Consider the following 24,747-nt stretch of genomic DNA (forward strand, 5'->3'; position numbering starts at 1 on the left):
GCGTTAAACAACTGAAGGACAGAGCATACCTGGGTGTTTGACGCAGTGGGAGCAGATGAAAGCCAGCATGTCTGCTCTCTCCCGAACAACCCATGCTTTGTTTAAATGTGGCTTGTTGTGATGTCCGAACCGGGCTAATGTATCTTGTCATCATTGTGTATTCTGAGAAATCCTCTCTCAATCTGAATGGAATAAGACCAAGCTTTAGTATGCATTGTACATCATTATTCCTCTGGTGGTTGGCCAGGACATGTAAAAAAAATAATCAGCTGAATAATAGGACCAAGATAGTAGGCTTGGAACGTATGTCATGTTGATCAACATTAAAGAGAACAATTCTGTCTGTAGGTATTATGAATCCTGCATGCACCCTTCTCTTTTGATATTATTATCTGTGTGGTTTAAAGGAATGTATAGAATGCCAGTGCATCTGTTAAGTAATATTGCCTGGCTTGGTGATTATACCACCAGATGCATAACACTCTTGACAGAAACAAACAGTAGACGTTTCTTAACAGGAAAAGATTAGCAACATCTGAAGAGGAGCCTCTGTGCTCCAGAAGGCAGTTTAGGAGACATCCTTTCCTGGCATGAGCTTCCCCCCACCTCAGAAATGTTGTCTCTTAAAACAAAAAAACTTGACAAAAGCAAGACTATAGTCTGAATGTATTTCCTTCATATAATCATGTGGCAGACCAAAGAACTGTAACAGTCTTGTGAAGGAAAGGGGAGCTAAATACCCTATTTCTTCGATTCTAAGACACACTTTTTTCCCCATATAAACATCTCTAAAAATAGGCTGCGTCTTAGAATCGCGAGTGTGTCTTAGGTTTTTTTTTCTGTTGGTGGTACTGAAATTAGTGTGCGTCTTACAATCGATGGCGTCTTACAATCGAAGAAATACGGTATGTTCTTCCTGAGTCATCTTTATAAGGGTTTATTAAGGATTTTGAGTGGGTTGGTTTTTTGGCGTGATATTGGTTAATTGATTTATTGATTAAATGTAAATGTTTGCAAAGTATCAAACCATCAGTATAAGCACCTTTTACGGATATTGACTGTATAAGATAGTGCACAATTTAATAAACAAAAATTATTATTCATTGTTAGACAGTTGGCCTGTCGTTTTAAACCCTATTCCCTATTTTATACACCAGTGTGGTGTAGTGGCTAAAGTGTTGGACTGGGAGTCGGGAGATCTGGGTTCTAGTCCCCACTTAGCCATGGAAACCCACTGGGTGACTTTGGGCCAGTCACAGACTCTCAGCCCAACCTACCTCACAGGGTTGTTGTTAGGATAAAAATGGAGAGGAGGAGGATTATGTATGCTGCCTTGAGTTCCTTGGAGGAAAAAAGGCGGGATATAAATGCAATTAATAAATAAATAAATATAGCAATAGACAATGGACAAAATGTTTTTAAAAATAAGTAACTGTTCACTTCTTCAACCCCACCTATTTAAATTAGCCTACACTGATACTTAATGGCACAATCCTATTTGATCCATCCTGGGTATTAGTCAGCCTTTGAACTCGAGGGCTTACAAGTATTTCAACGCAGAGTAGGAGGCGCATTTTCCCGTCTAGTGAGGTTTCAGGTAGCGGTAGGAAAGGAGGCCGGGGACGGCTGGGTATGGCTGGGGATAGCTCATATCCCTGCGTCCGCCTCCTCCCTCCCTCCCCACCTACTGGCACACCCACTTTCATTCCCCTACGAGCCTGCAGCTGGCGCAATTTTCTCTGCACCAGCAGTGGGTGGGGGGAGCTCAGACTCCTGGGTCCAAGATTGGAGTGCTTTCTCCAGCCTCAGATACTGGAATCCGAAATATCTTTTATCCACCAGATGCTATCTACCGGCCCTAGGATTGCCCCCTAAATCATTTAAAATGTTCATGAATAATCTTTCTTTAGAAAACATCCAATGAAGTATATTTGGAAGAATCTTAGAGTATGTCCTGCCATGGTTGGGTGAGGCTCAGTTTAAGGCCAACTTTGGGGCAAATCAATTAGCAAGTCAGCAGAGAAGCAAAAAGGTCAAACACATTTTTATCAGTCCTGCAAGAGGGCAGCTCAAAGCAGGAGAAGTCAGTAAGCAGGCAAAGGTCAAGAGCACAGGATTATCAGTCAAGAAAGGAGAATTCAAAGAGCAGAGTCTGAGGCGTAGTCAAGGTCAAAACACATGTAAGCAATCAAACACAAATACAGTCCAAAGAGCAGAAACTAGCAAGAGACCAAAGGTCAGCAACACAGACCATCAGTCAAGAAGCAAGGTCAAGGAAGCAAGGGTTCTAAGCACTGGAACTGGTAGAAAGATGTTCCAGAAGCTAGTAAGTTTCAGCTGAAAGCTTGTATAGCCAGATCTTCCAGAGCTCTGCCTAAGGCTCAACTGTAGGTTTTCAGCACTTTGACGGGAGTCTTACTCGTGAGGATGACCTTTACTCTTCAATAGGCTTTTACTCATGATTGCTACGGATCTTGAAGTAGCACTATGCACCAATGATGAACAAGTTATCTCTAAAGTTTATCAATTATTGTTAAAGCTCGAGACAGAGAGCGAACTAAAAAAGGATTGTATGACAAAATGGTCCCAAAATTTTGGGCACAATGTACCAATGGAACTATGGAGAAATATGTGGGTAAAAGGTTTAAAATATACGTTAAGTACCAGACTTAAAGAGAACTTTTATAAAATGATGTATAGATGGTATATGTCTCCCTCAAAATTAGCTAAAATGTATAAGGGTGCCTTGGGGGACTATTGGAAATGTGAAGAACAAGAGGGAACCTTCTACCATATGTGGTGATCCTGTAAAAAAGTAAAATCATTTTGGACCCAGATTAATTTGTTAATGCAAAAAATATAAAAGACCAATCTACAAATGAAACCAGAATCATTCCTGTTGGGACTTATAGACGATCAACTTAAAGAAAAAGGAGGAACGCTGTTTTTGTATATGACAACAGCTGCCAGACTCTTCTGCGGAAAACTGGAAAAATGCACAACTACCATCAATGGAGGAATGGCTGTTGAAGGTCTTGGAGCTGGCAGAGATGGCCAAACTTACGGTGTTAGTAAGAGAAAACTCAACAGTTTCGTTTGTATTGGACTGGAAACCTCTGATAGAATATTTGCAAGAGTTGGAAAAAATGATTTATATCTCTGTGGATTCAATATATAATGTCAGGGGAATCAGTACACAATACTACGCTGGCTAGAGAGAAGTAAGAATGATATAATGTTACTGTATTTAGGGAACTAACTGGTAAGAACAGATAGCTCATGTGTCTGACATGAAGAATGCCAATAATGATAATGATGATGATGATGATGATGATAATAATAATAATAATTCCAGTAGAATTTTAGGATGCTTTTAGGAAGTTTTTAACAGTGTATACTATGTTTTTAATCAGTATTTTATGTATTTTATGCTTGCTGTTGTTCCCCGCGGGTAAGAAAGAAATTATTATTATAGCCCATATGTCTGACATGAAGAATGCTTTAAATGTAATATGGCCTTGTATGCTGTGTATGTATGTTTTTATAAGTAGTATTGTCTTGTTTGTTAAGTTTGTCTTTTAGTGTGGAAAATAATAAAAATTGCTGAAAAGCAAAGGCCCACATCTTGCAATGTCCCTGTTTGGAAACATGTATTATACATTTGTCAGAGAACCAAGGCTGGCAGTGACTACTTATTGGTGTATGCTTAGTAGCAAAGTTGTATATATTGTTTGTGTAATGTGGGAAATGGTAGTGTGAAATCAACTCCAGAAGATTCAGTTGTAATCTTATATACACACCGACCTGGAAGTATGTCCCACTGAACTTATCAGGGTGTACTTCTGAGTAGACATGCAGTTAGTGTTGTTAAGTTTTCTTCCTTTAGTACATTGGGAGTGTGTCTATTAGGGGGTGCTTCGTTTTCAAGTTAGGACATATCCTCCACTTTTGACTCCCTCATGCACACACACACACACACACACACTTTGCCCCCCCTAAAGATCAAAAGTTCCTTGTTGCAATGGTCTATTTTCACAGGCATCCTTTCTTACCATGTCTTTGTTAAAAAGACAATAGATTCTTGTGTCAGTCTTATTGGCACCAGTTTTGTATAATACAGGAAACACCATTTCCTTTTAGAGCTGGAAAATTAACTTGGATCATGCTTTTCCCTTTTTATTGCTAATCAGTACACACCCCGGGAAACCTGGCTTTCTGGTGCTGGAAAAAAAAGGAAGGGAAGCAGCATCAGCATCCATTCTACATCCTTTTCTCTGAAATGCTTTGCTCTTTTACCCGTCACAGTGGGTGACTTGAACGAAGTAAATGTAACATCCTAGCCCTACGCAAATGTACATGGAAGTAAGAATCCTTGCGTATTTATCTTCATTATCTTTTCTGATCAAGGAAGGCGTATCTGTTCTGACAACGCCTCAGACTGAAGAAGGTTTGGATGTAGGAGGGCAACGTGGTAAGCTCCATGATTCCATCATACCCCTCCCCACTCCCTTAACACTTACTTTGAAGGGAATTACTTTCCTCTATTCTTTTGCCTTTCCCCATCTGTCCCTACTTAATTTTGGGCTGGAGTTTTCGGCAACTGGTTTTGAGGTCTTGTGTTGCCAATGCATCGTCGTCAAGACAGCCCTCAGCTGTTGACCAGGTTCCCATAAGCAGGGCAGAAGTGCAACAGCACCATCCCACCCATGTTCCCCAGCAACTGGTGTATATAGGTTTATTGCCTTTGCTACTGGAGATAATACCTAGCTATCAGGACTAGCAGCCATTGATAGCCTTCTCCTCCAGGAATTTACCTCACTCCTTTAAAGCCATCCAAATTGGCTTTAAACACTACATCTTTCACTAGCAAATTCTACAGTTTAATTATGTGCTGCATGAAGAAGTATTTCCTTCGATCTATCCTAAATCTCCCAGTAATTAGCTTCATGGGGTATTTTGAGAGAGGGAGAAAAATGTCTCCTCATCCACATATGCATTCTTATTTTCAGAAAGTGGGAATAACCTCATGCCACCCTGATGTTTTGAACTAAAACTTCCAGCATTCCTAGCCATGCTGGCTGGGGCTGATGGGAATTGAAGTTCAAAACATCTAGACTGCACCAGGTTGCCATAAAAGTTATTTGACAGACTGCCCTGTCTGTCAGAAACATCTTCTCCTAATGTCTATTTCCAAGCCTAGAACAAGGCAGGGATGTAATAGTCAGATGTTGATTCTATACTGAGCTAGAATATCCTGCAACATGCCCACTAGCCAGGGAATTGGTAAATATCCTGTTTTTGCTGTTTACCTTGAACTGCAAAAATGAAGTCTTTGTCAAGCACTGAGGAGGCTTCAATAAATGGCTGGTGTCCTGTCTCTGTCTTGGTAGGCTGAGTTGTTTAGGCCTGTTCTACTGAAAACAGAATCCCCATCAAGTGTTTATGGATTGCTGGCAGCCTGCTGATGTCTTCTAAAACACTATTACAGCCATCCTTGACCTGATGCTCTCCAGATGTGTTAGACTACAACTCCCAGCATCTCCAGCCAGCCATGCCACCACATCTGGAGGGCATCAGGTCAGGAAAGACTACAGATTTATTTATTTATTTTGTTTGTTTGTTTATTTATTTATACTCCATCTTTCTACCAGGAAATGGCACTCAACGCAGCTAACAAAGCCAATACTTAAAATAAAAACATAATTAAAGCAATAGAAAACAAATGCATTAAAAACACAATTAAAAAGAACAACAATAGCATCCAACTCAACAGACCAGCTTATAGGCCAAAGGCTTGCTTGAATAAAAACACCTTTGCCTACCAGCAGAAAGATAGCAGAGAGAGAGAGCCAGCTTAGCCTGGGAGCAGCCACTGAGAAGGCCCTCTTTTGCATCCTCGCCAAACATACCTTTGATGGTGGTGGCACTGAAAGAAGAACATCTCCGATTATCTTAATACCCAGGCAGGCTGGAATGGGAGAGGGGATATTTCAGGTAACCTGATCCCAAGCCAGATCATATAAATCTTTCGCCTTTTACCAGCACTTTAAATATTACCCAGAAACAGATCAGAAAATCATTGGAGCTGTTGTAATAAGGGAGTCACATACTCCCTTTAACTGAACCAGTCAACAGTCTGGCCACAGCATTCGGGACCAGCTGAGGTTTCCAAACAGTTTTCAAAGGCAGCTCCACGTAGAGTGTGTCACAGTAGACCAAATGCGATGTAACTAAGGGCTTTGCTAGACCTACCTTGGAATCCGTGCAGGAGGAGGAGCTAGCCGTGCTACAAGTAGCACGGGCCGTCGCCCCTGTCTACATGTAGGACGCGACGGGTTGCAGGAAGGACCCGTCGCGTCCGCCAATTTTTTTTAGTTTTAAAGGTCCTTGTGCGCAGGAGTGCACCAACGATAAAGGTAAGGTGTTTTTTTTAAAGGGTTCCTCGGTCCCACCTGGCTCCGATGTCCCCCCTCCCCCCATGGCTCTGTTTCCCCCCCCATCTCCTCCTGGCTCCGTTTCCCCCCGCCTGTGATCTCCGTTTCCCCCCGCCTGGGATCTCTGTTTCCCCCCCTCCTGCGATCCCCGTTTCCCCCCCGCGATCTCCATTTTCCCCCCCCCGCCTGTGATCTCCATTTCCCCCCCCCACCATGATCTCCGATTCCCCCCCATCCCCCCTGGCTCCGTTTCCCCCCGGCTCCATTTCCCCCCATCTCCCCACCCTGCCCTGATGGCTGCAGTGCTCCTGCAGAGCACTGCGTGCCATCCGCCGCTTTTCCTGGCTACTCACAAGTAAATGCGGTAGCCAGGAAAAGCAGCTCAGCCCAAGACCGCGGGAAATACTGGGCCACAAGTGGTGCCGGTTACCCCGGGGCCAGGGAGGTTTGACCCCTGCCTGAGCCCGGGATCCCCTGTGCATCATCTGGATGCACAGGGATGAGCCCGGTCCTTGCACCGGGCTAACCCCTCGTCTATCAAAGGCCTAAGGCATGCTTGATTGTGGCCATATCAGACATCTCTAGGAACAGGCGTAGTTGTTACACTAGCCTCAGCCATGCAAACACAGTCCTGACCACTTCCAAAACCTGGGTACCCATGTTCATGGCGAAGTCCAAGACAACACCCAAACTGCGAGCTTAAGCCTTCCCGGGGAGGGGGGAACATAACTCCATCCAGCACAGGTTGAGTTCCTGATCTCCCCTTCAACTAATCAGGAGCACCTCAGTGTTGTCTGGCTTAAACTTCCAACATATTGCTTTCTCAAGGATGCTTCTTCATTGCCACAATTATTTTATGTGAGGTCCGAGTGTGGCAATACACTGTAGAATCACATAGAATCATAGAATAGTAGAGTTGGAAGGGGCCTTTAAGGCCATCGAATCCAACCCCCTGCTCAGTGCAGGAATCCACCCTAAAGCATACCTGACAGTTTGGTGAAGAGTCCTATCTCTAAAGACAAGAAAAAGTAATGCCTTGAGGAAGGGTCGAGGAGGGGCAGGGGGCTTCCTTCTCCATAAACCTTGCTCATACTTGTTTAGATTTGTCTTTTAGGTAAAAGACAGTGAAAAGAGGAACTGTGGTAATCAGGATTAGCCTCTCCAATGCAACTCCAGTAACACCTGCCTAGTCAGAAAGCTGTAACATTTCCTTTTTCTATTTTAAGATTACATTTCCTGGATTCTCTCAAATAGCCCAGGGTGGCCGTGTCCTCTTTTATAGAGGACAGTCCTCTATTTGAATGCATCTTCTATTACAGGAAGCATATAACTCCCCTGTTAAAACAGCTCCACTGGCTTCCAGTCTGTTTCTGGGCACAATTCAAAGTGCTGGTTATAAGACCTAGAGCCGGATCTACACTACTGCTTTAAAGCACTTTATAACAGTTTTGACAACTGTATATGGAGTGTGTCCTGGGCCCCAACAGTTGTCAAAATTGTTATAAAGCGCTTTAAAGCAGTAGTGAAGATCCTGCCCTATATGGCTCAGGTCCAGGTTATCTGAAAGACAGTATTCTCCCAATGAGCCTGCCCGTACTTTGAGATCTTTGGGGGAAGCCCTTCATTCAGTCCCACCATCTTCAGAGCGCGCCTGGTGGGAACATGGGAGAGGGCCTTCTCGGTGGCTGTGCTCTGGAACGCTCTTCCCCAGGGAAACTAAATTTGGCTCCCTCCTTGATGTGCTTTCGGAAGCAGGCAAAAAGTTCTTTGGGCAGGCCTTTGGCGAATAATCTGGGCCTCCGTCTATGCTAAGGACTTTTAAAATTGTCATGTATTTTAAATGTTTAATGTTTTAATATTATAATATAATATATTTTAAACTTCTGTATTTTTCTTTTCATGGGTTTTAAAATGTATATGTTTTAAATTTTGTAAGGCCACCTTGAGGCCCAGTATTGGGCAAAAGGCAGAATACAAATAAGTATAATAATAATAATAGCGCTCTCCTGTCCAATTCTGGTTTAAAGACAAAGAGTCATAAGAACTGTGACCCACCAACAGTTAGCACCTGGACAGCAGACTGAACAGTCAGGCACACAGGTCACCTGGTCACAGTCATTATATATATAATTTCTAACTTTGCATAAATGCATATCAATGAGCATATGCAAAATGTATGCAAATCGCTATCCTCTTTTTTGATGATGCATTCCCCTTTTCCTAAGTGGACACCCTACTTCTTCACCCTGTGGGGAAGAAGATGTGAGGGAGACTGGAGCAGGCAGGCACCATCGGAGCCTACTTCAGTTGGACCCCCTCCCCCCCACAGGGCTAACTGCCATCTTCACCCTGTGGGGAAGAAGGAGCTGTTGGTTTGCCCCTCCATTGGGAGATGAGAGGACGGAGCAGGGCCTTCCCACCAGCCGAAGCAGTCTCCTTAATTCCTTTTTATTTTCTCCCTCTTCCCTCCCCATACACTTTTCCTTGTGTGTCACATCTTTTTTTAGAATGTAAGCCTTAGGGTAGGGACTGTCTTCTTTATTGATACATTGTAAGCCGCTCCGAGAGCCTTTTGGCTGAGGTGCGGGATAAAAATACTCTAAATAAATAAATAAAAAAATACTTAATATGTAGAATCAATGAGCAGGCCACTGAAGCACTGTATTTAAGTATAATCCTGGGAAGGGCGAGAGAGAAACTCTTTCCCCCAGTATTCCCCCAGTATTCTCTTCCAAAATGAAGCCACTGCTTTTGATTTTTATCTTTATTCCAGATCCTTGTTCATCCATAAAAGGTCTTGTAGGCTTAGAGGAAGACAGAGAACAAAAACTGGGAATGCGGGGAGGGGAGAGCCGGTCGCCACCCCTCCTTTCTGTCTTGGACAATAATGTGTTGGTTCTTGCTTTGCGGCCTTTGGAAAGCAGAAGGGGCTCTCTGACTCAGCCGGTGGGAAATAACACGATTGCATTATTAAGGTAAGGTTCCACTTCCCATTCTGCACCAATACACAATTAGAAGTTAAAACCTTTTCCTGTCATCGTAAGATTCTGCTGTTTTTTGCAAAGGAAGTGAAATGTTGGGAAAGGAACAGGGAGCTTAAAATAGCTATTTCAGCTTGCAATATGAAATAATGTTAATGAATTATGTGGATGGCAAACTCAAAAGCAGGCTCAAAATCAAGCTTTACAAAATCCAGAGACTTCTCTAACGAGCCAGAATTGCTGCTAGGTTTTCTTATTCTGATAGTCCTGCCTTCACCCTTCTTTAGGAACACTCAGTAATTGAAAAAAAATGAACCTCCCCCCCCAACATATTTATTTCATGAACACATTGGTTTATTTCCAGATTTTTCAGTTTTAATGAAATTTTAAATAGAACAGTGTCCTACAACTCACATTAAAACTAAAAACTGTTCCATAGACATACAAATAATATCGTTGCTCAATCTTGACTGGCTGAATGCCACTTCTTTTTCTATGAAATTTATGACTCACATTTACTAGGAATTCTTTGTTCATGGGGAATAACTGCAGTCCCCATTACAAATGGGGTTCAGTAGGTTACCAACACCTGTTGGTGTAGGGTAGATTTAGACTGGCCTGTTTGGAACATAAAACTCAACTATAGTTTAGCATTATATGCGTGAGCCTCAATCTCATGTACTCAGGCCTTGCTATGGATGTACAGATTTTGTTAGATTTGTTCAGTCTGCGTTTCACAGATTGCCAAGCATCTTTCGTTCTAACGTCTCCTCATTGATATAATTGAATTTTATGTATGAGAATTTCATTCCTGTTTGCAAATGTGCATTAGTAGAAGTGTACATTTGAGGAAATCTACCCACCGACCCAAAGTTAAAAAAAAAAAGTCCCATAGAATCCACATGACTCAAAAAAAGCTCACAGAAATCCAAACGCATTTCAATATGTTGCAGATTTCTCTGACATCTCTGTGCCTCCTCCTCTGGCATAGAAGATCAGAATTTTTCACTTCTTTTTTCAATTAACCACAGTTTGTTGTTACATCCAAACCCTAACCTGTGGTTAATCTTAACTATGGTTTCGGGAAAGAAGCCAACTTCATAAACCATGGTTTGAAGTTGGCTTGTTTCAATAACCACAGTTTGTCTATGTTAAGGCATAAGGATAAGCTGTGATTTGTTGAAAATGAAAGTGAAAGCTTCTCATCTCTTCCTTGTGCCATGCCAGGGCGAGGGAGGGAATATGTCCAACCAGGCCAGTGTGTATGCCCTATGCAACAGCTGCAGGGGAACTATTGAACCCCATTTGCAGTAGAGACTGGGGATAAACCATAGTTAAGTGTTATGTTCAAAAGAAGCCATTGAACAATCACTGTAGTGCATGTGCATCCCCAGACATTTTACGGCATCACAGACCTATTGTTTCTTAATATTGGGTGGCTGAATGCCACCTGTCCAAAACTTAGCAATAACAATAATTGATGCACAAGCATTACACTGGTTCAGTGTCCAACTACATGTTACGTTATTCATGCTTTTGAAAAAGCATCAACTGATCATTTTTATTCTGGAGACAAAGCAACTGTAGGGTCCCAATCTGGGACATGCTCCCAATCAGAATTGTCCCCTATGCCAACTTGCTGCTGAAAATTGCACCCCTCCCCACTGCTATTTGCTCCCCAAAGTTGCTGTTTACTGCAATGACACTTTATGGGAAATAGCCAAGGAAGGCATGATTTTCAGCAGGAAACTGGCATGTAGAGCCAGTGTGGTGTAATGTTGGAGTGGGACTCAGGGAACCTGGGTTCCAGTCACTAGTCGGGTGTAAAACTCACTGAGTTATTTTGGGCCAGTCTCAGCCTAACCTAGCTTACAGGGTTGCTGTGATGATAAAATGGAGAGGAGGAGGAGCTGCTGTAGGCTCCTTTGAGGAAAAGATAATATATAAATGTAACAAATAAATAAATACAAATAATGTGCACAGTCTTGTCCAGTTTTATTGGATGAGTTTCAGCTGGTACAGCTGACAAGATGCTTGGACAGGTTCGAGCAACTACTTCCATATTGGAGTATTGTCCTTCTTGACTTATAAAAACTGGCAGGAGTAGAACAGCTGATTGGACTAGGGCTAATGCTTCCTTGTGAGAACGAGTGGTCCCAAACTGCCTGCAAGAGGTGGAGGTGAGACCATCCCTGAAGAAATCCTCCCTGGACCCAGCGGGTAATAACCAACCAGCTCCAGATGTCATGGATGTGACTGACTATCTGGATCCACTTCAGTCAGGATTCAGGCCAAGTTTGAGCATAGAAACTGCCTTGGTCACCCTGTATGTTGGGAGAGAGACAGGGGAGCGTGACCCTCTTGATAGTCCTGAATCTCTTGGTGGCTTTCAATAGCATCAACCATGGTATCGTTCTGGGGTGACTGTCTAAGCTGGGGATGGGGGATGCTACATTACAGTGGTTCCACTCCTACTTGGATGGCCAGCTCCAGAAGGTGGTGCTTGGAGAATATTGCTTGGCCACATGGATTCTCCAGCATGCAGTTCCTCACAGTTTGGTTTTGTCTCTCATGCTATTTAACACCTACATGAAACCACTGAGTGGGGGCATCTGGGGTTTTGGACAGTGTTGCTACCAGTATGCTGATGACATGCAATTCCACTTCTCCTTTTCATCTAGATCAGGTGAGGCTGTGGCACATCTAGATCATTGCCTGACTGCAACCATGGACTAGATGAAGGTTAATAAACTGAAGCTCAATCCAGACAAGATTGAGATGCTGTTAGTAAACCATTCTTCTGATTGGGTAGATGATGCTCATCCTGCTCTGGATGGGGTTGCACTCCCCCCATTGTTTGGCAGTTTTCCTGGAACTGTCTCTGTCACTTGTGGCTCAGGTGGCCTCGGTGGAACTGAGTGCCTTCTGTCAGCTTTGACTGGTGGCCCAGTTATGCCCCTATCTGTACACCTGACTACAATAGTCTATGCTCTGGTAACCTCCAAGTTAAATTACTGCAATATGCTTAGTGTGGGGCTGCCCTTAAAGGCTGTTCAGAAGCCTCTGCTTGTACAAAACGTAGCAACTGGATTAATAAGAGGGATCAGAAGGTCTGAGCATATAAAAGCATTTCTGACTTGCTTGCATTGACTGCTTGTATGTTTCTGAGCCCGAATCAAGGTGCTGATTTCAGCCTACGAAGCCTTACATGGCTCAGAGCTGCAGTACCTGACGGAGCACCTCTCCCAACACAAACCTATCTGGACACTATGTTCAACATCTGAAGCCTTCCTCTGACTGTCTCCTTCAAGGGAGGCTCGGAAGGTAGGAAGAGTGGTGGCCCCCCAATTATGGAATGCTCTTCCCACTGAGGTCTGTCTGGCACCAAAGTTGTCATCTTTTCAGTCCAGATTAAGACTGTTTTCTACTCCCAAGCACATGATGGGCCATTTATGTCAGTTACACCCCCCACCCCACCCCAGCTTCAGCAGCTTACTGTAGCTGTGTTAGCTGTTAAAATTATTTTTAAATTTTGTATGTTAAAGATTTTATATTATGCATTTATTATTTGGATTTGTGGTTTGTAATTTTTGTGAACTGCCCAGAAAGCTCCAGCTATTGCGTGAAATAGAAACACACAAATAATGAGGTGGTAGTCTGCATCGGGAGCCCATTCAGAATAAAAATAGCCAGCTACTCTACACGTACACCTGTAGATAGCCAGCTGAATTCCAATTGTGAATCTGCTGGTAGATGTTTGATTGGAGGGACATCTGTCCTGCTTCCTCTTGGCTATCTGTCATGGAGAGGTGGTCAAGGATGTGACTGGTTATATGCCTCTCCTGCTCTTGTTCTCACTGTCCCTATAGGTTTTAAGTTTCTGCACTTTCTAAAGTTGAATCTTCCCAGTTTCTTGCTCAGCATGGAAATAGCTTTTGTGATGAATGGTGCTCTACCCAAGTTGACTTCAAGAGGCTAAGATTGTCTGTGGTGAAGTGTGACAGAGGTGCAATTGTCCCAGGATCCTAATCCCTTGGAAGTCATGAATCTTGCAAGTTGTGTCCTAGAGAAGGAAGTTGGTGAGGGATGGGGAAGTGTTAATTGGGCAATTCTTCATCTGAAGATCTAATTGACCTGGGCTCATCCTTTGCTGCCACTCCTAATCTCCTAAACCACAGCCTTATCTCTCATCATTAGAACAAGGATATTAGTTTACATTGCTTACGTGATGGGGAAGAATGGAAGCTTTCTCTAGAGAGGGAGTCAAAAACGTATGTGTACTTTCCCAGCTACTCCATAAAGCATGGGAATTTTTAAAAAATAGAGAATAAAATCCTTAGATAACGTTGTTGTATAAGTACCCTATGGATTCTTGTTCTCTTCCTCTGAGACATATATTACTGGCCACTATCAAGGACAGGATGTGAAACTAGGTGGACCATTGGCCAATTTTACCATGAAGGTTCTTCTTTTTCTTTTTTTCTTTTCACTTTAATAGGAGTTTTCCACAATTTCTTCAGGAAACACTACAACCAACCCTTTTAAACTGGAAGGCTGAATCATTTTTTAAAATGCATCATCCTGGTTCACATACAAGATGGTTTTGTGGGACTCATGAGATCTGGGCTGTATTCTTGGCTCCATCACTAGCTTCCTGTGATGTTAGACCAATTGCTTAGTTTCCGTGTGTTTTCATTTCCTTCTCTGTATATTAAAGATTATGACGTTTACTTACCTACCAGCTGTGTTGCTTGGGAATACATTCATTAGCATTTATTAACATGTTAAAGAGATCTACAGGAACACATCCTGCTAACATATTGTTATTTATGGATAATTGTTGGAGCCAGGTGTACATCAAGGCTGAGATTTATGCATTCTTTCAAAATATCAATCTTTTTATCATTGTATTGCATTTTTTTTAGTAATCCATATCTCACGAGAACAATTGACCATATATGCCATCTCAATACTACCAAACCTGAAATGCCTTGCTAGACCTACCTGCAAATCCATGCGGGAGGAGGGGCCAGCCTGTGCTAAAAGTAGCGTGGGCCATCGCCCCTGTCTATACGTAAGACGCAATGGGCTGCAGGAAGTACCCGTTGCGTCCGCCATTTTTTTTAGTTTAAAGGGGCCATCTGCGCAAGAGCGCACCAACGAGAAAGATAGGCTTTTTTTAAAAGGGGGGGGTTCCCCACTCCTCCTGCCCACAATTCCTCCCCCCCGCAATCTCCAATCCCCATCCCCCCTGGCTCCATTTCCCACCCCCCATCTCCCCACCCTGCCTTGATGGCCACAGCGCTCCTGTGGAGCATTGCACACCATCCACCGCTTTTCCTGGCTACTCGCAAGTAAATGTGGTAGCCGGGGAAAGCGGCAGAACAGGCTAAACGCCCGCGGTCTCTGGCTCAGCCTGAGACCGGGGGAAATACTGGGCCAGAAGCGGTGCCGGTTATCCCGGGCCAAAGGAGGGTTACCCCTGCCTGAGCCTGGGATCCCCTGTGTGTCATCTGGACACACAGGGGCCGGCCCGGGGCTCGTACCGGGCTACCACGTTGTCTAGGAAGGCCCCATGTGTGAGCAAATATGCTTATAAGAAAGGATTTAGTGTCTTTATTGAAGTGAACAACTGCTAATATTGAAGAAATAGTAATGCAAATGTAATAATCCCGCATTAGACTAAGCAGATGAGGGTCTGAGAAAATCTACTGGTTGGGCCTGAGAAAGCACAAATCAAAGCAGAATTCTTCCTGCAGGATTTGCATATATCTAGTTTTTACATTATTAAAAACTAGGTATACTGCATTAGTTATCAGTTGGTGCTTTACTAAGCCTGAGTTGGTTATGCAATAATGCACAACCAAACAGAATTCAAACTTCAGAAAGTATTGATGTCTGGATTGGGTCTTGGGTACTTTTGGTTTACAGTTCTCCTGTAGACCAAAACACATAACTGTTCCCATAAATACTTCACATTGCCTCTGCCCACTTCAGGCCACATGGAAGAAGCATCAGTAGGATAGTGCAGACAAGTACTCAGATCCTAAATAGATTACACAGAAGTAAGAGCCATTGATTTCAGTAGAACATGCTTCTACTGAAGCAAGTCACTGATAATGGAAGCTTCCCTCCCACCACTGGATCCAAATTTGGGGGGAAGGCAGTTTTCATTGGGATCATGGCATGGGAGAAAGAGTTAACTTCTTCCTCCTTCTGTGATGCTATTTAAATTATAAAAACTACACATGATAACTGAAATCACCAAATTAACATCACGTCTAGTTTGACCTTTGAGATTTCAGCCTAAGAGTGTTCACAGAGTTTTGTTTCATGAAGAATGAGATGGATTCAAAGAATTCTTTAAAGCTTCTGCCTTCCCACTGATGGACGAGAAAGTTGTATTTAATATATCTCATTGATCCAGTCTTTGTTCCAGAGCAGGTGAATTTAACACAAGATAGATATTAGATCAATGAGATTTATCAGTGTGCCAGTGATAGGGTTGGCAGGTTGATACTCTCCTAAGTTTTTTCTCATTTCTGAGAAAATGTGTCATTAAGATTGCATAAACATGACAGAATGCTACCACTGTTGACAAAACATCACTGGTGGGATTTCCCCTCCCTTTTTTTTTGGTCCTAAAACCACTTGCAAAGCAATATTTTCAACAGCCACTGATAGTAATAAGTCCTTTGCAGGTATTACTCATTTTGAGAACAACCTTTCTGATAATTAAGCTGTATAAATTCCAAAACCTGGTGTTCTTTCCTTTGCACAAGTGGTCTATTGGTGCTTTTGTTCATAAAGTGCATGACCTTTCATGCAATACAGACATCTTACCTCTACTAATAACTGTGGTAGTTATCATCATTCCTGACAGTGACATTACCACTGTCAAAAACTACTGTGAATATGAGGCATTGATGGTGCTATATAAATAATAATAATAATAATAATAATAATAATAATAATAAAAATAGCCAAGGCAGTGTGGGGGAATGGTTAGAGCAGACTTCCTCCCAATCTGTTGCTGTCCAGATCTGTTAGGCTGCAACTCTCCTGGGAATGATGGGAGCTGCAGTCTAACACAACTCGAGGGCACCAGGCTGGGGAAGGCTGGGCTAGAGTAAGAATGTAAGAACATGAGAAATGCCATGCTGGATCAGACTGAGGGTCCATCTAGTCCAGCACTCTCTTCACACGGTGGCCAACCAGCTGTCAGCCAGGGACCAACAAAGCAGGACATGGTGCAACAGCACCCTCCCACCCATGTTTCCAGCAACTGGTGCATATAGGCTTACTGCCTCAGATACTGAAGATAGCACATAGCCATCAGGGCTAGTAGGCATTGATAGCCTTCTCCTCCAGGAATTTATCCAACGCCTTTTAAAGCCATCCAAATTGGTGACCATCACTACATCTTGCGATAGTGAATTCCATAGTTTAACTATGTGCTGTTTGAAGAAGTGCTGAACTAGGCAAGCAAGAGCCACATTCAACACTCTGCCTGGGTGAGTTTGGAGTGGACCAGCCACCATCTCCTAATGTAACTCACAGAATTATTGTGAGGATAAAATAGGGAAGAACTGTACATTACCTTGGCTTCCTTGGAGGAAAGGCAGGATAAAATGTAATAATCCAGTGATTCAAGTTTTAAGACAAGACTTTAGAGATTAAAGCCTGGTATGTTGACAGGAATCTACTAAATTTTATTTTAATTCAGTATGTGAAGGGTAAGAACAAAACCTAAATCCATAATAAACATGTGTCCATTTTTATATGTTGTGGCAAGCTTCAGATCAGTAGCCTAAATCTCAACAGATGTGTCACTGAGCCTGTGGACTAATTTCATGCTGCCAACCATACAGCACTCCAACTTCCTACCTAAGAAAAAATCCAGTGTTACAGAGCAGCTTTCCCCAGCCTGGTGCCCTCAGATTTATAAATTACAACTCCCAACAGCTCCAGACAACTTGGCCAATAATCAGGAATGACAGAAGTTTTAGTCCAAAACATCTGGAGAGCAATCAGGTTTGGAAGGCTGTCATAGAGATGTCACTGGTCTTCCAACTTGGGCCTTAGCTAGACCTAAGGTTTATCCCGGGATCGTCCCTGCCTGCTCCCGGGATATCCTGTGTGTCATTTACATTAACAGGGATGACCCCACGACAATCCCGGGATAAATCTTAGGTCTAGCTAAGGCCTTTATGTTGACGGTAGCATCAGATTGCAGGACCACCAGGTTAAAAGTAAGACTGCTGCTGCTTTTAGGTCTGTGATCCTGAACCATTCATTTTTGAGGAAGTGCTGTGGATTCTACAAGTAGTTCACAATCATGATATATGGTTGGAACAAATAAAAAATGATCTACTGACAGTTCAAACAAATCATCCAATTCCAAGTGACTATAAGTGCAACTTTGAATTGGAAACAAATTTAAGTGTGTGCAACTGCACCAGTAAAAATGGAAATCCCCACTCCCTTCTCCTCAGGGCAGCCCCTCCAACCATCCCAAAAATGCTACACAGAGAGTTGTAAGACCTGCTGGATTGGGTGAGCTGTGGTGTGAGGGCAGTGAGATCCCCAGCAATCAAAGGAAGGCCGATCTTGTATACACTCTCAGAGCTATTTTGTTAGTGCAGGTTGGCAAGCAATACTAACTGCTCCATCACAGAGACATGCATGTCCAAAGCACATTACAATGTGTTACCACAAGTCACATGTATTTCCGTACCACATCATTGAGAAATGCTCATGGGTCATACAGAGAAAAATAACATCTAAAGGGAAAACAGCAATAAAAATAATAGCCATATACACTATACCTAGAAGATACTTCCCCTCCCTTCACTTTTGTATTCATTGTGGATCATCCCACATTGCAATCAAACAATGAACATGCTAACAGGGACAATATGGAGAAAAAGATTATTTTGATGTCACTAAATCAGACTGGTCTTTTGCAACTCAAAGTTGAGTTCAAAAAGGCTGGCTTGTTGCTGCTGCTGAATGATTGCTAACTACAATGGAGGCAGGGCACCTGGTGCAAGATCAGATGTTGATCCTTCCTAATCACAGGATTGCAGTGAATTGTATTAGTTGCTCCGTGGGCTGCTTCTGAATCCGAACCACCCACCTCAAATTGTAGTGCCTAATGGATTGATTTTGCGTGGATGAGTTCCCCGACCCAAAGTCTGAGGACAAGTGTGGAGATTCTGGCAGCGATCAGCAGCAGAAGGGGACCAGACTCCGCCTACAGAGTAAGAGAGAATCGTGATGATCTTTGTGGCTGCCGCTGATGCTGCGTGAATCCGTCCTGGCCACAGCAGCGATTGGCAATGACACGCCTATGTCCAAGCCAGAGAACAACATCTCCCGCCCGCCTGGAACAGCAACATCCTGGCAGGGGGCGCCTCCTCAGATGACGACATAGTAAACCTTACTTACTTTGGGATTTGAGGAACCTCGGACTTTTGAGATAAACAGAAGTTTTGGTCTTGAATTCAGTGGGATAGTAGTAAATTGCACAACCGGATGGGGTTAGTGTAGCCCAGCCTTCCCCAACCCAGTGCCCTCCAGATGTTTGGGATTGTAACTCCCAGCATTCCTGATGAGAGTTGAAGTCCAAACCCCCTGAAGGGTATCAGAGTGAAAAAGGCTGGTTACCTCTTCAGCATTTTAAGAGAAAAACAGAAGGGAAGAGCTGATAAGATACAAGCGATGCCTTTCAATTTCCTTTCTTTGTGAGTTTCACATGCTTCGGCAAATATGTTTGCCACCGTGATGCACCCAATCCCAGCTCCCTAACATATATGTGCCTGCATGAGTTACACAGCTGGAAATGTGCATACCTTAGAGCAGCCTTTCCCAACCTGATGCCCTCCGGATATTTTGGATTACAACTCCCAGCATCGCTGACCATTGGCCATGTTGGCTGGAGCTGGTAGGAGTTAAAGTCCAAAACATCTGAAGGATATCTGATTAGGGAAGGCTGTCGCACAGTGTTTTAGGGTTTGGGCAAAATCTATTTTCCAATCCTATGGGTCTAACAGAGATCGATCATGATGGTTATATGGAACCTCCAGGGTCAGAGGCAGTAAATCTCTCAAGTTGCTACGGGAGGAAAGTTTCCTCTTCAAGCATTGCTTGAAGGCTTCCTCCAAGGCATCTACTTAGCCACTGTAGGATTCAGGTGCTGGGTTTAAATTTAAAGGGCATCTTTACAATCAACCAAATCCATTGCTTCACAGAAGTGATGCTACACCGCTTTAAGCTGCAATCCTATGCGTGCTTACATGGGATTAAAACCCACTGAACTCGATAGGACTTTCTTTTGAGCAGGCATGCAAAAGTTTGCTCTCAAGTACCTAAGCATTCTAACAACTTCCACTACATTTTGACCAGTCTTATCCCGCAATTCTACTCGCAAAACGTGGAAACGTCCAGTCTTGTGGAGATGACAGTCGGGTGAAGGGGGTGGGGGGAATCGTCCACTTTTAAAATCTCGACCTCCTTTCATCCCGATCCTAAATATTGCACAAAAGTAATCTCCACTTCTGCGAAGACTATGGTACCTAAGAGCGGTGCCTTGTTACTTGGAAGGAAGTGCCATTAATGTGCGACTGACCTCTTAAGTAACAGGTATGGGATCGGGGGGGACTGCGATTTGGCAATCGGGGCGCTTAAAAGGCCTCTGTCATCCCCCTACTCGACCCTCGAACGTGATCCGTTGAGAATCAGAGCGTGCCAGAGATGGGGAAAGTCGTGCTCCTCAACATCCAGAAATCTGCCCTCGAGTCTCCTGCTTTCCTCACCCCACGCAGGAAGCGGGATCGGCTGAAGGTATCGCTGTAAATGCGTGGGGGGGGGGGGAGTTGAAGCAAGTGACGTGGGGGAGAGAGGCGTGATTGGGAAGGAGGATGTGGGGTGTGGGTTGGGGAGGTTATAAAGGGGCCGAGCCCGGGAAGGCTCAGCGCCCTTCGGATAACTAACTGCCTTGTGCTTTCGATCCCGAACTGCCTGCGGGGGAGAGAGCGAGAGGCGGGGAGGATATCGCCGGCTGGAAACTCCTCTGCGGCGCCGGGATCTTGGTTCTTCGGGCGAGGGGGGACAGCAGGACTGACTCACGCGCGGAGCGGCGAGGGCTCGCGAGTTCCCAGCGCCAGTTTTCCGGGCGTTTCGGGAGGAGGAGAAGGAGAACGACATGTTTGGCTGGGGGTGCCCTGGGGCCGTGCTGGGCGGGCTGCTGGGATCCTGGCTGCTTCTGGCGGGTAAGTGTTGTGCCACTGAAGGGGGGACCCCGACGGGGTGGCCGCCTGTCCCCACTGCGCCCTGGGCGCACACGCGCGGCTCCATCTCTTTGCGCCTCTTTCTGGACTCGGCGATGGACGGACATCGGGGAAGACCAGGGCGCAGACGGCGACGCTCCCCGATGGGTCCGCCGGCACCCGACCAATCTGCTTCCCTCACCCCGCGCCCCAAAGGCTGTCGGGGTTTTCTTTTAACCGTTGCGCACCAGCGCGCTCGCTTGGCAGCACCTTGCGCTCGTTTGGCCTCTCCAAGGCTTTTGCTTGGAGAAGAGAGAGAGTCCCCCTCTCTGCCGCGCGCTCCCCCGACGGCTCCAGAGGAGAGTGCCCAGGGAGAGAGCCGTGGGAAGACGAGCCTCCTTCCTCTGAATGAGGGCTCCTGACCGAACCGGCGGGCTTTTCCTTTTCATATAAGGGAACAGGTAATAAAGGATGGGGTGGGGGGAGAGGGACCTCACGCCCGAGTCCTCTTGGATCGAGCCACCCTTATGGCCTCTGCGACAAGGCATATTTCTGAGAGGCTTCAAAGGAATGCAGTAGGGATGGAGGTGCGTGTTGCCGCATTTCAGCCGCAGGATCTACACTACTGCTTTAAAACGTTTTATAACAGTAGTGACAACTGTTGGGGCCCAGGACACACTCAGTATACAGTTTTCAAACCGTTTTCAACGTGTCATGTCCTGCTTGGTGTAGCGGATCATGACAGAATAACTGCAGACCCCTAACCCGCACGCAGGGAACGGCGTGGACTTCGTTCTCCATCCCCAAAGACCTGGATGGCGCTCTCCTCTGTGATTCCACTGGAGCACATCTGTTTCCCTCGTTGTCTCCCTCTTAATTCGACCATAGCTGAGCTCTGATGGTCCCAGTCGCCAACTTGGGCTGGAAAAGAAATGGGCGCGCACCTTTTAGGGATGGGGAGCTAAGGTGCCTGGGATTTTTAAAAAAATGTCTTTACTTTTATAAAAAATAATTGAGGATATGCCTTGTGCGCCAGTCTTAATTCTGGTAGAAAACCAGCATAAAAACAAAGCAGACTAGAGCTGGCTGGAGAATCCAAAGTCCGCTCTATAGAAAGTAACCCCCACCCACGCACCCATTTTCTACCTTGAAATGGGGTTGGGAACCTGGAAGCAAAAGGGTTGGAACGATCCCCATTGGCAGACGGGCTGCAGCCTATAGAAATGGGTGCTGGGGCTGGCATCCTAGACATGCAGGAGAGAAAGTTTCAGTGGGACTTAATTCTGAGTCGGCATGCTTAGGATCACGCTGGGCGCAGGGTAACTTGTTTGCAATGGGGCATTTCCTCAAGTAAATGTGTGATGGGGATGTTTGGCGAAGAAGAGGCCGTGTGATTTAACCGAAACTGACTTAAATTCTCATTAGGACGGGAGCCTGCAGGCGACTAGCTTCTGTTTCCAACCCAACACCACGGAAAGTGTCACCACCCATCAGGAAAGGGAGTTGTGGAGTGGTGTACAGTCCCGATTCGTTTCCTTCCCTCTGCCAGCTCAGTCAGCGCCAATGTTTTCTTAATGCAAATCAAATGCCTTGAAAGGAAGGGTAGGGACAATGTGTGGGTGCTCTGAAGGTCGAGCTCTCAGTTAACCGTAGCACTGAACCACAATAGAAGGAAGCAACCGGTCTTTAAAAAAATATTGAACCACATTAGGAGGAAGTGATCAGTATTGAAAATACTGAATTATTGTACTTTGCAATCTGGAGAGAAGCAGTGCGAAACGGAGCTGCAGGACCTGTTCCTGGGCAAGCTCAATTTGGATCAGAAGGGTGGTGGTGGCATCTCTTCTCTCCTCTGTTTTAAGATCAGACTGCCCCAACCCGGCACCCTCCAGATGACTTGGACTACAACTCCCATCATCCCCACCCATTAGGGGGTGGGAGTTGTAACCCAACCCATCCAGAGGGCACTAGATTAGGGGAGGCTGGTTTATACAAAGCCTTGAAAATGAGGTTGCCCCCTTGGGCACGTTTAAGATGGACATCAGCAGGGCTGGCTTGCAAGTAAAGGCAATTTAAGAAGGTGGTGTAATTAATTGCCTGATGTTTTGCTATACACAGATCCATGTCCTGGTTGAGCAAAAGTATCCAACTGGTGGTCAACACTTCCTTTCTAAATATATGGAGATGGGAGTTTCATTGCTTGGAAATGAAACTTGCTTTATGAAAAAGATAGGAGTTCCACCCACTCACATGGGAGCTGGGGGGATCTACACTATTGCTTTTAAAGCGCTTTAAAGCACTTTGAAAACGTTTTGAAACCTGTATATGCAGTGTGTCCTGGGCCCCAACAGTTGTCAAAACTGTTATAAAGCGCTTTAAAGTGCTTTAAAGCAGTAGTGTAGATCCCCCCCAAGTGCCATAGAACTCAGTGGGGCTTACTTCTGAGTAAACATGCTTAGGGTTGGGTTAGCACAGCTCAGTTTTAATCCAAGTTTTGCTATTACACAGGGTTTATAGGCATTTTCACAGGCGACATACATTTGCTTAAATCTATTTATTTTTTTTATTTTGTTTGCCTTAGTCAGTAATATAAATGTAATACTCACACTGGCCAGAATATGCACTGAATTTAAAAAGGGCTCACTTCTGATTTGTGTCTCATGTGGAGAAAATTCACAACAGTGCAAAGAATGTAAGAAATGCTCAAATGTGCATCTCAGTGCTATGTAATAAATAAATAAAATGCCTGTAGTTCAGAATGTGCCACTGATGAACAGGGCTGGCCCCACCCATAGGCACAGTGAAGTCGTCTTCACAGGTGGTAGATGCTGGCAGACGGCAGCAAGGTGCTGTAGAAAATTGCTGTGGGCCCTGCTTTCTGCTCCTTAAGCTCGGTGGCTCCTTTCAGGTGTGGTGGAGAATGCTTGTCCCGTCATCAGTGTTGAAGAAAGATTGAATGGCTGGTCCAGTAACCAGGAGGGGAGTTCTGAAGTTGGGAATGGGAGGGCCGCTACCTTGTTCTTCCCCTCCGGCAGCCAAATGTCTTGGGCTGATGAACCCTGGGGAAAGAAATCCAAAGACTTTGAGAGAGATGTATATTTTAACCGGTGTAGGCTTTCCATCTGAATTAGACGGAGGGGAAAGCCCAATTTTATCATCACTTATGAAACCGTCTTCATATAATTTCATGTAAGCGTTTTTTTTTAGCCTATAAGCAACTTGTGGTAGCTTACTGTGCATGTATTTATTTATTTATTTTATTTATTACACTTATATACTGCTCCCATAGCCAGGGCTCTCTGGGCAGTTTACAGAAATTCTAAAATTGAGATAAAAACAAGTATACAAAATTTAAAACTCTAAAACACAGAACATACACACATAAAGCATTAAAAACCGTTAAAAAACTAATCATGTGGGTGATTAAGATGTGCTGACATATGCCTGGGCAGTCTTAACCTGGCGCCGGAAAGATAGCAGCTTTGGTGCCAGGCGAGCCTCGTCAGGGAGATCATTCCATAGTCTGGGGGCCACCACCGAAAAGGCCCTGTCCCTCGTTGCCACACTCCGAGCCTCTCTCGGAGTAGGCACCTGGAGGAGGACCTTAGATGTTGAATGTAGTGACCGGGTATATTCACGTCAGGAGAGGCGTTCCATCAGGTATTGTGGTCCCAAGCCATGTAAGGCTTTATAGGTCAAAACCAGCACCTTGAATTGGGCTCGGAAACATACAGGCAGCCAGTGCAAGCGGACCAGAGCAGGTGTTATATGGTCGAACCTTCTGGTTCCCAAAATCAATCTGGCCGCTGCATTTTGCACGAGCTGCAGCTTCCGAACCGTCTTCAAAGGCAGCAGTAAAAGACTGTACACAGAGAGTGTATATCTTTGCAGTGAAGACTGGTGACTCCGATGTCGTGGGGCTGTGAATCTGCTCTGGGTTTCAATCAAAACCATTCAGAACTCCAAAGGAGCTATCTAAGGTGCTGAACCCTATCCCCCAAATAGGTTCAGCACCTTGGATAGCTCCTTAAGCATTCTAACTGAAACGCAGAGTGAATTTGC

The 24,747-nt window shown here is 44.6% G+C and overlaps 1 protein-coding gene across 1 annotated transcript in view; it reads left to right on the plus strand.

Moving 5' to 3' along the window:
* Positions 1-20,412: 20,412 nt before the first annotated feature.
* FLT1 (fms related receptor tyrosine kinase 1) overlaps positions 20,413-24,747 on the plus strand; it is a 161,773-nt gene continuing 157,438 nt past the window's right edge. The window contains exon 1 of the mRNA XM_063127004.1: positions 20,413-20,688. Coding sequence (XP_062983074.1) covers positions 20,622-20,688 — 67 coding nt within the window. The 5' untranslated portion in view covers positions 20,413-20,621. The remainder of the gene's footprint in view (positions 20,689-24,747) is intronic.

The sequence above is a fragment of the Elgaria multicarinata genome, chromosome 5, assembly GCF_023053635.1.
Source record: "Elgaria multicarinata webbii isolate HBS135686 ecotype San Diego chromosome 5, rElgMul1.1.pri, whole genome shotgun sequence".
NCBI lineage: Eukaryota > Metazoa > Chordata > Lepidosauria > Squamata > Anguidae > Elgaria > Elgaria multicarinata.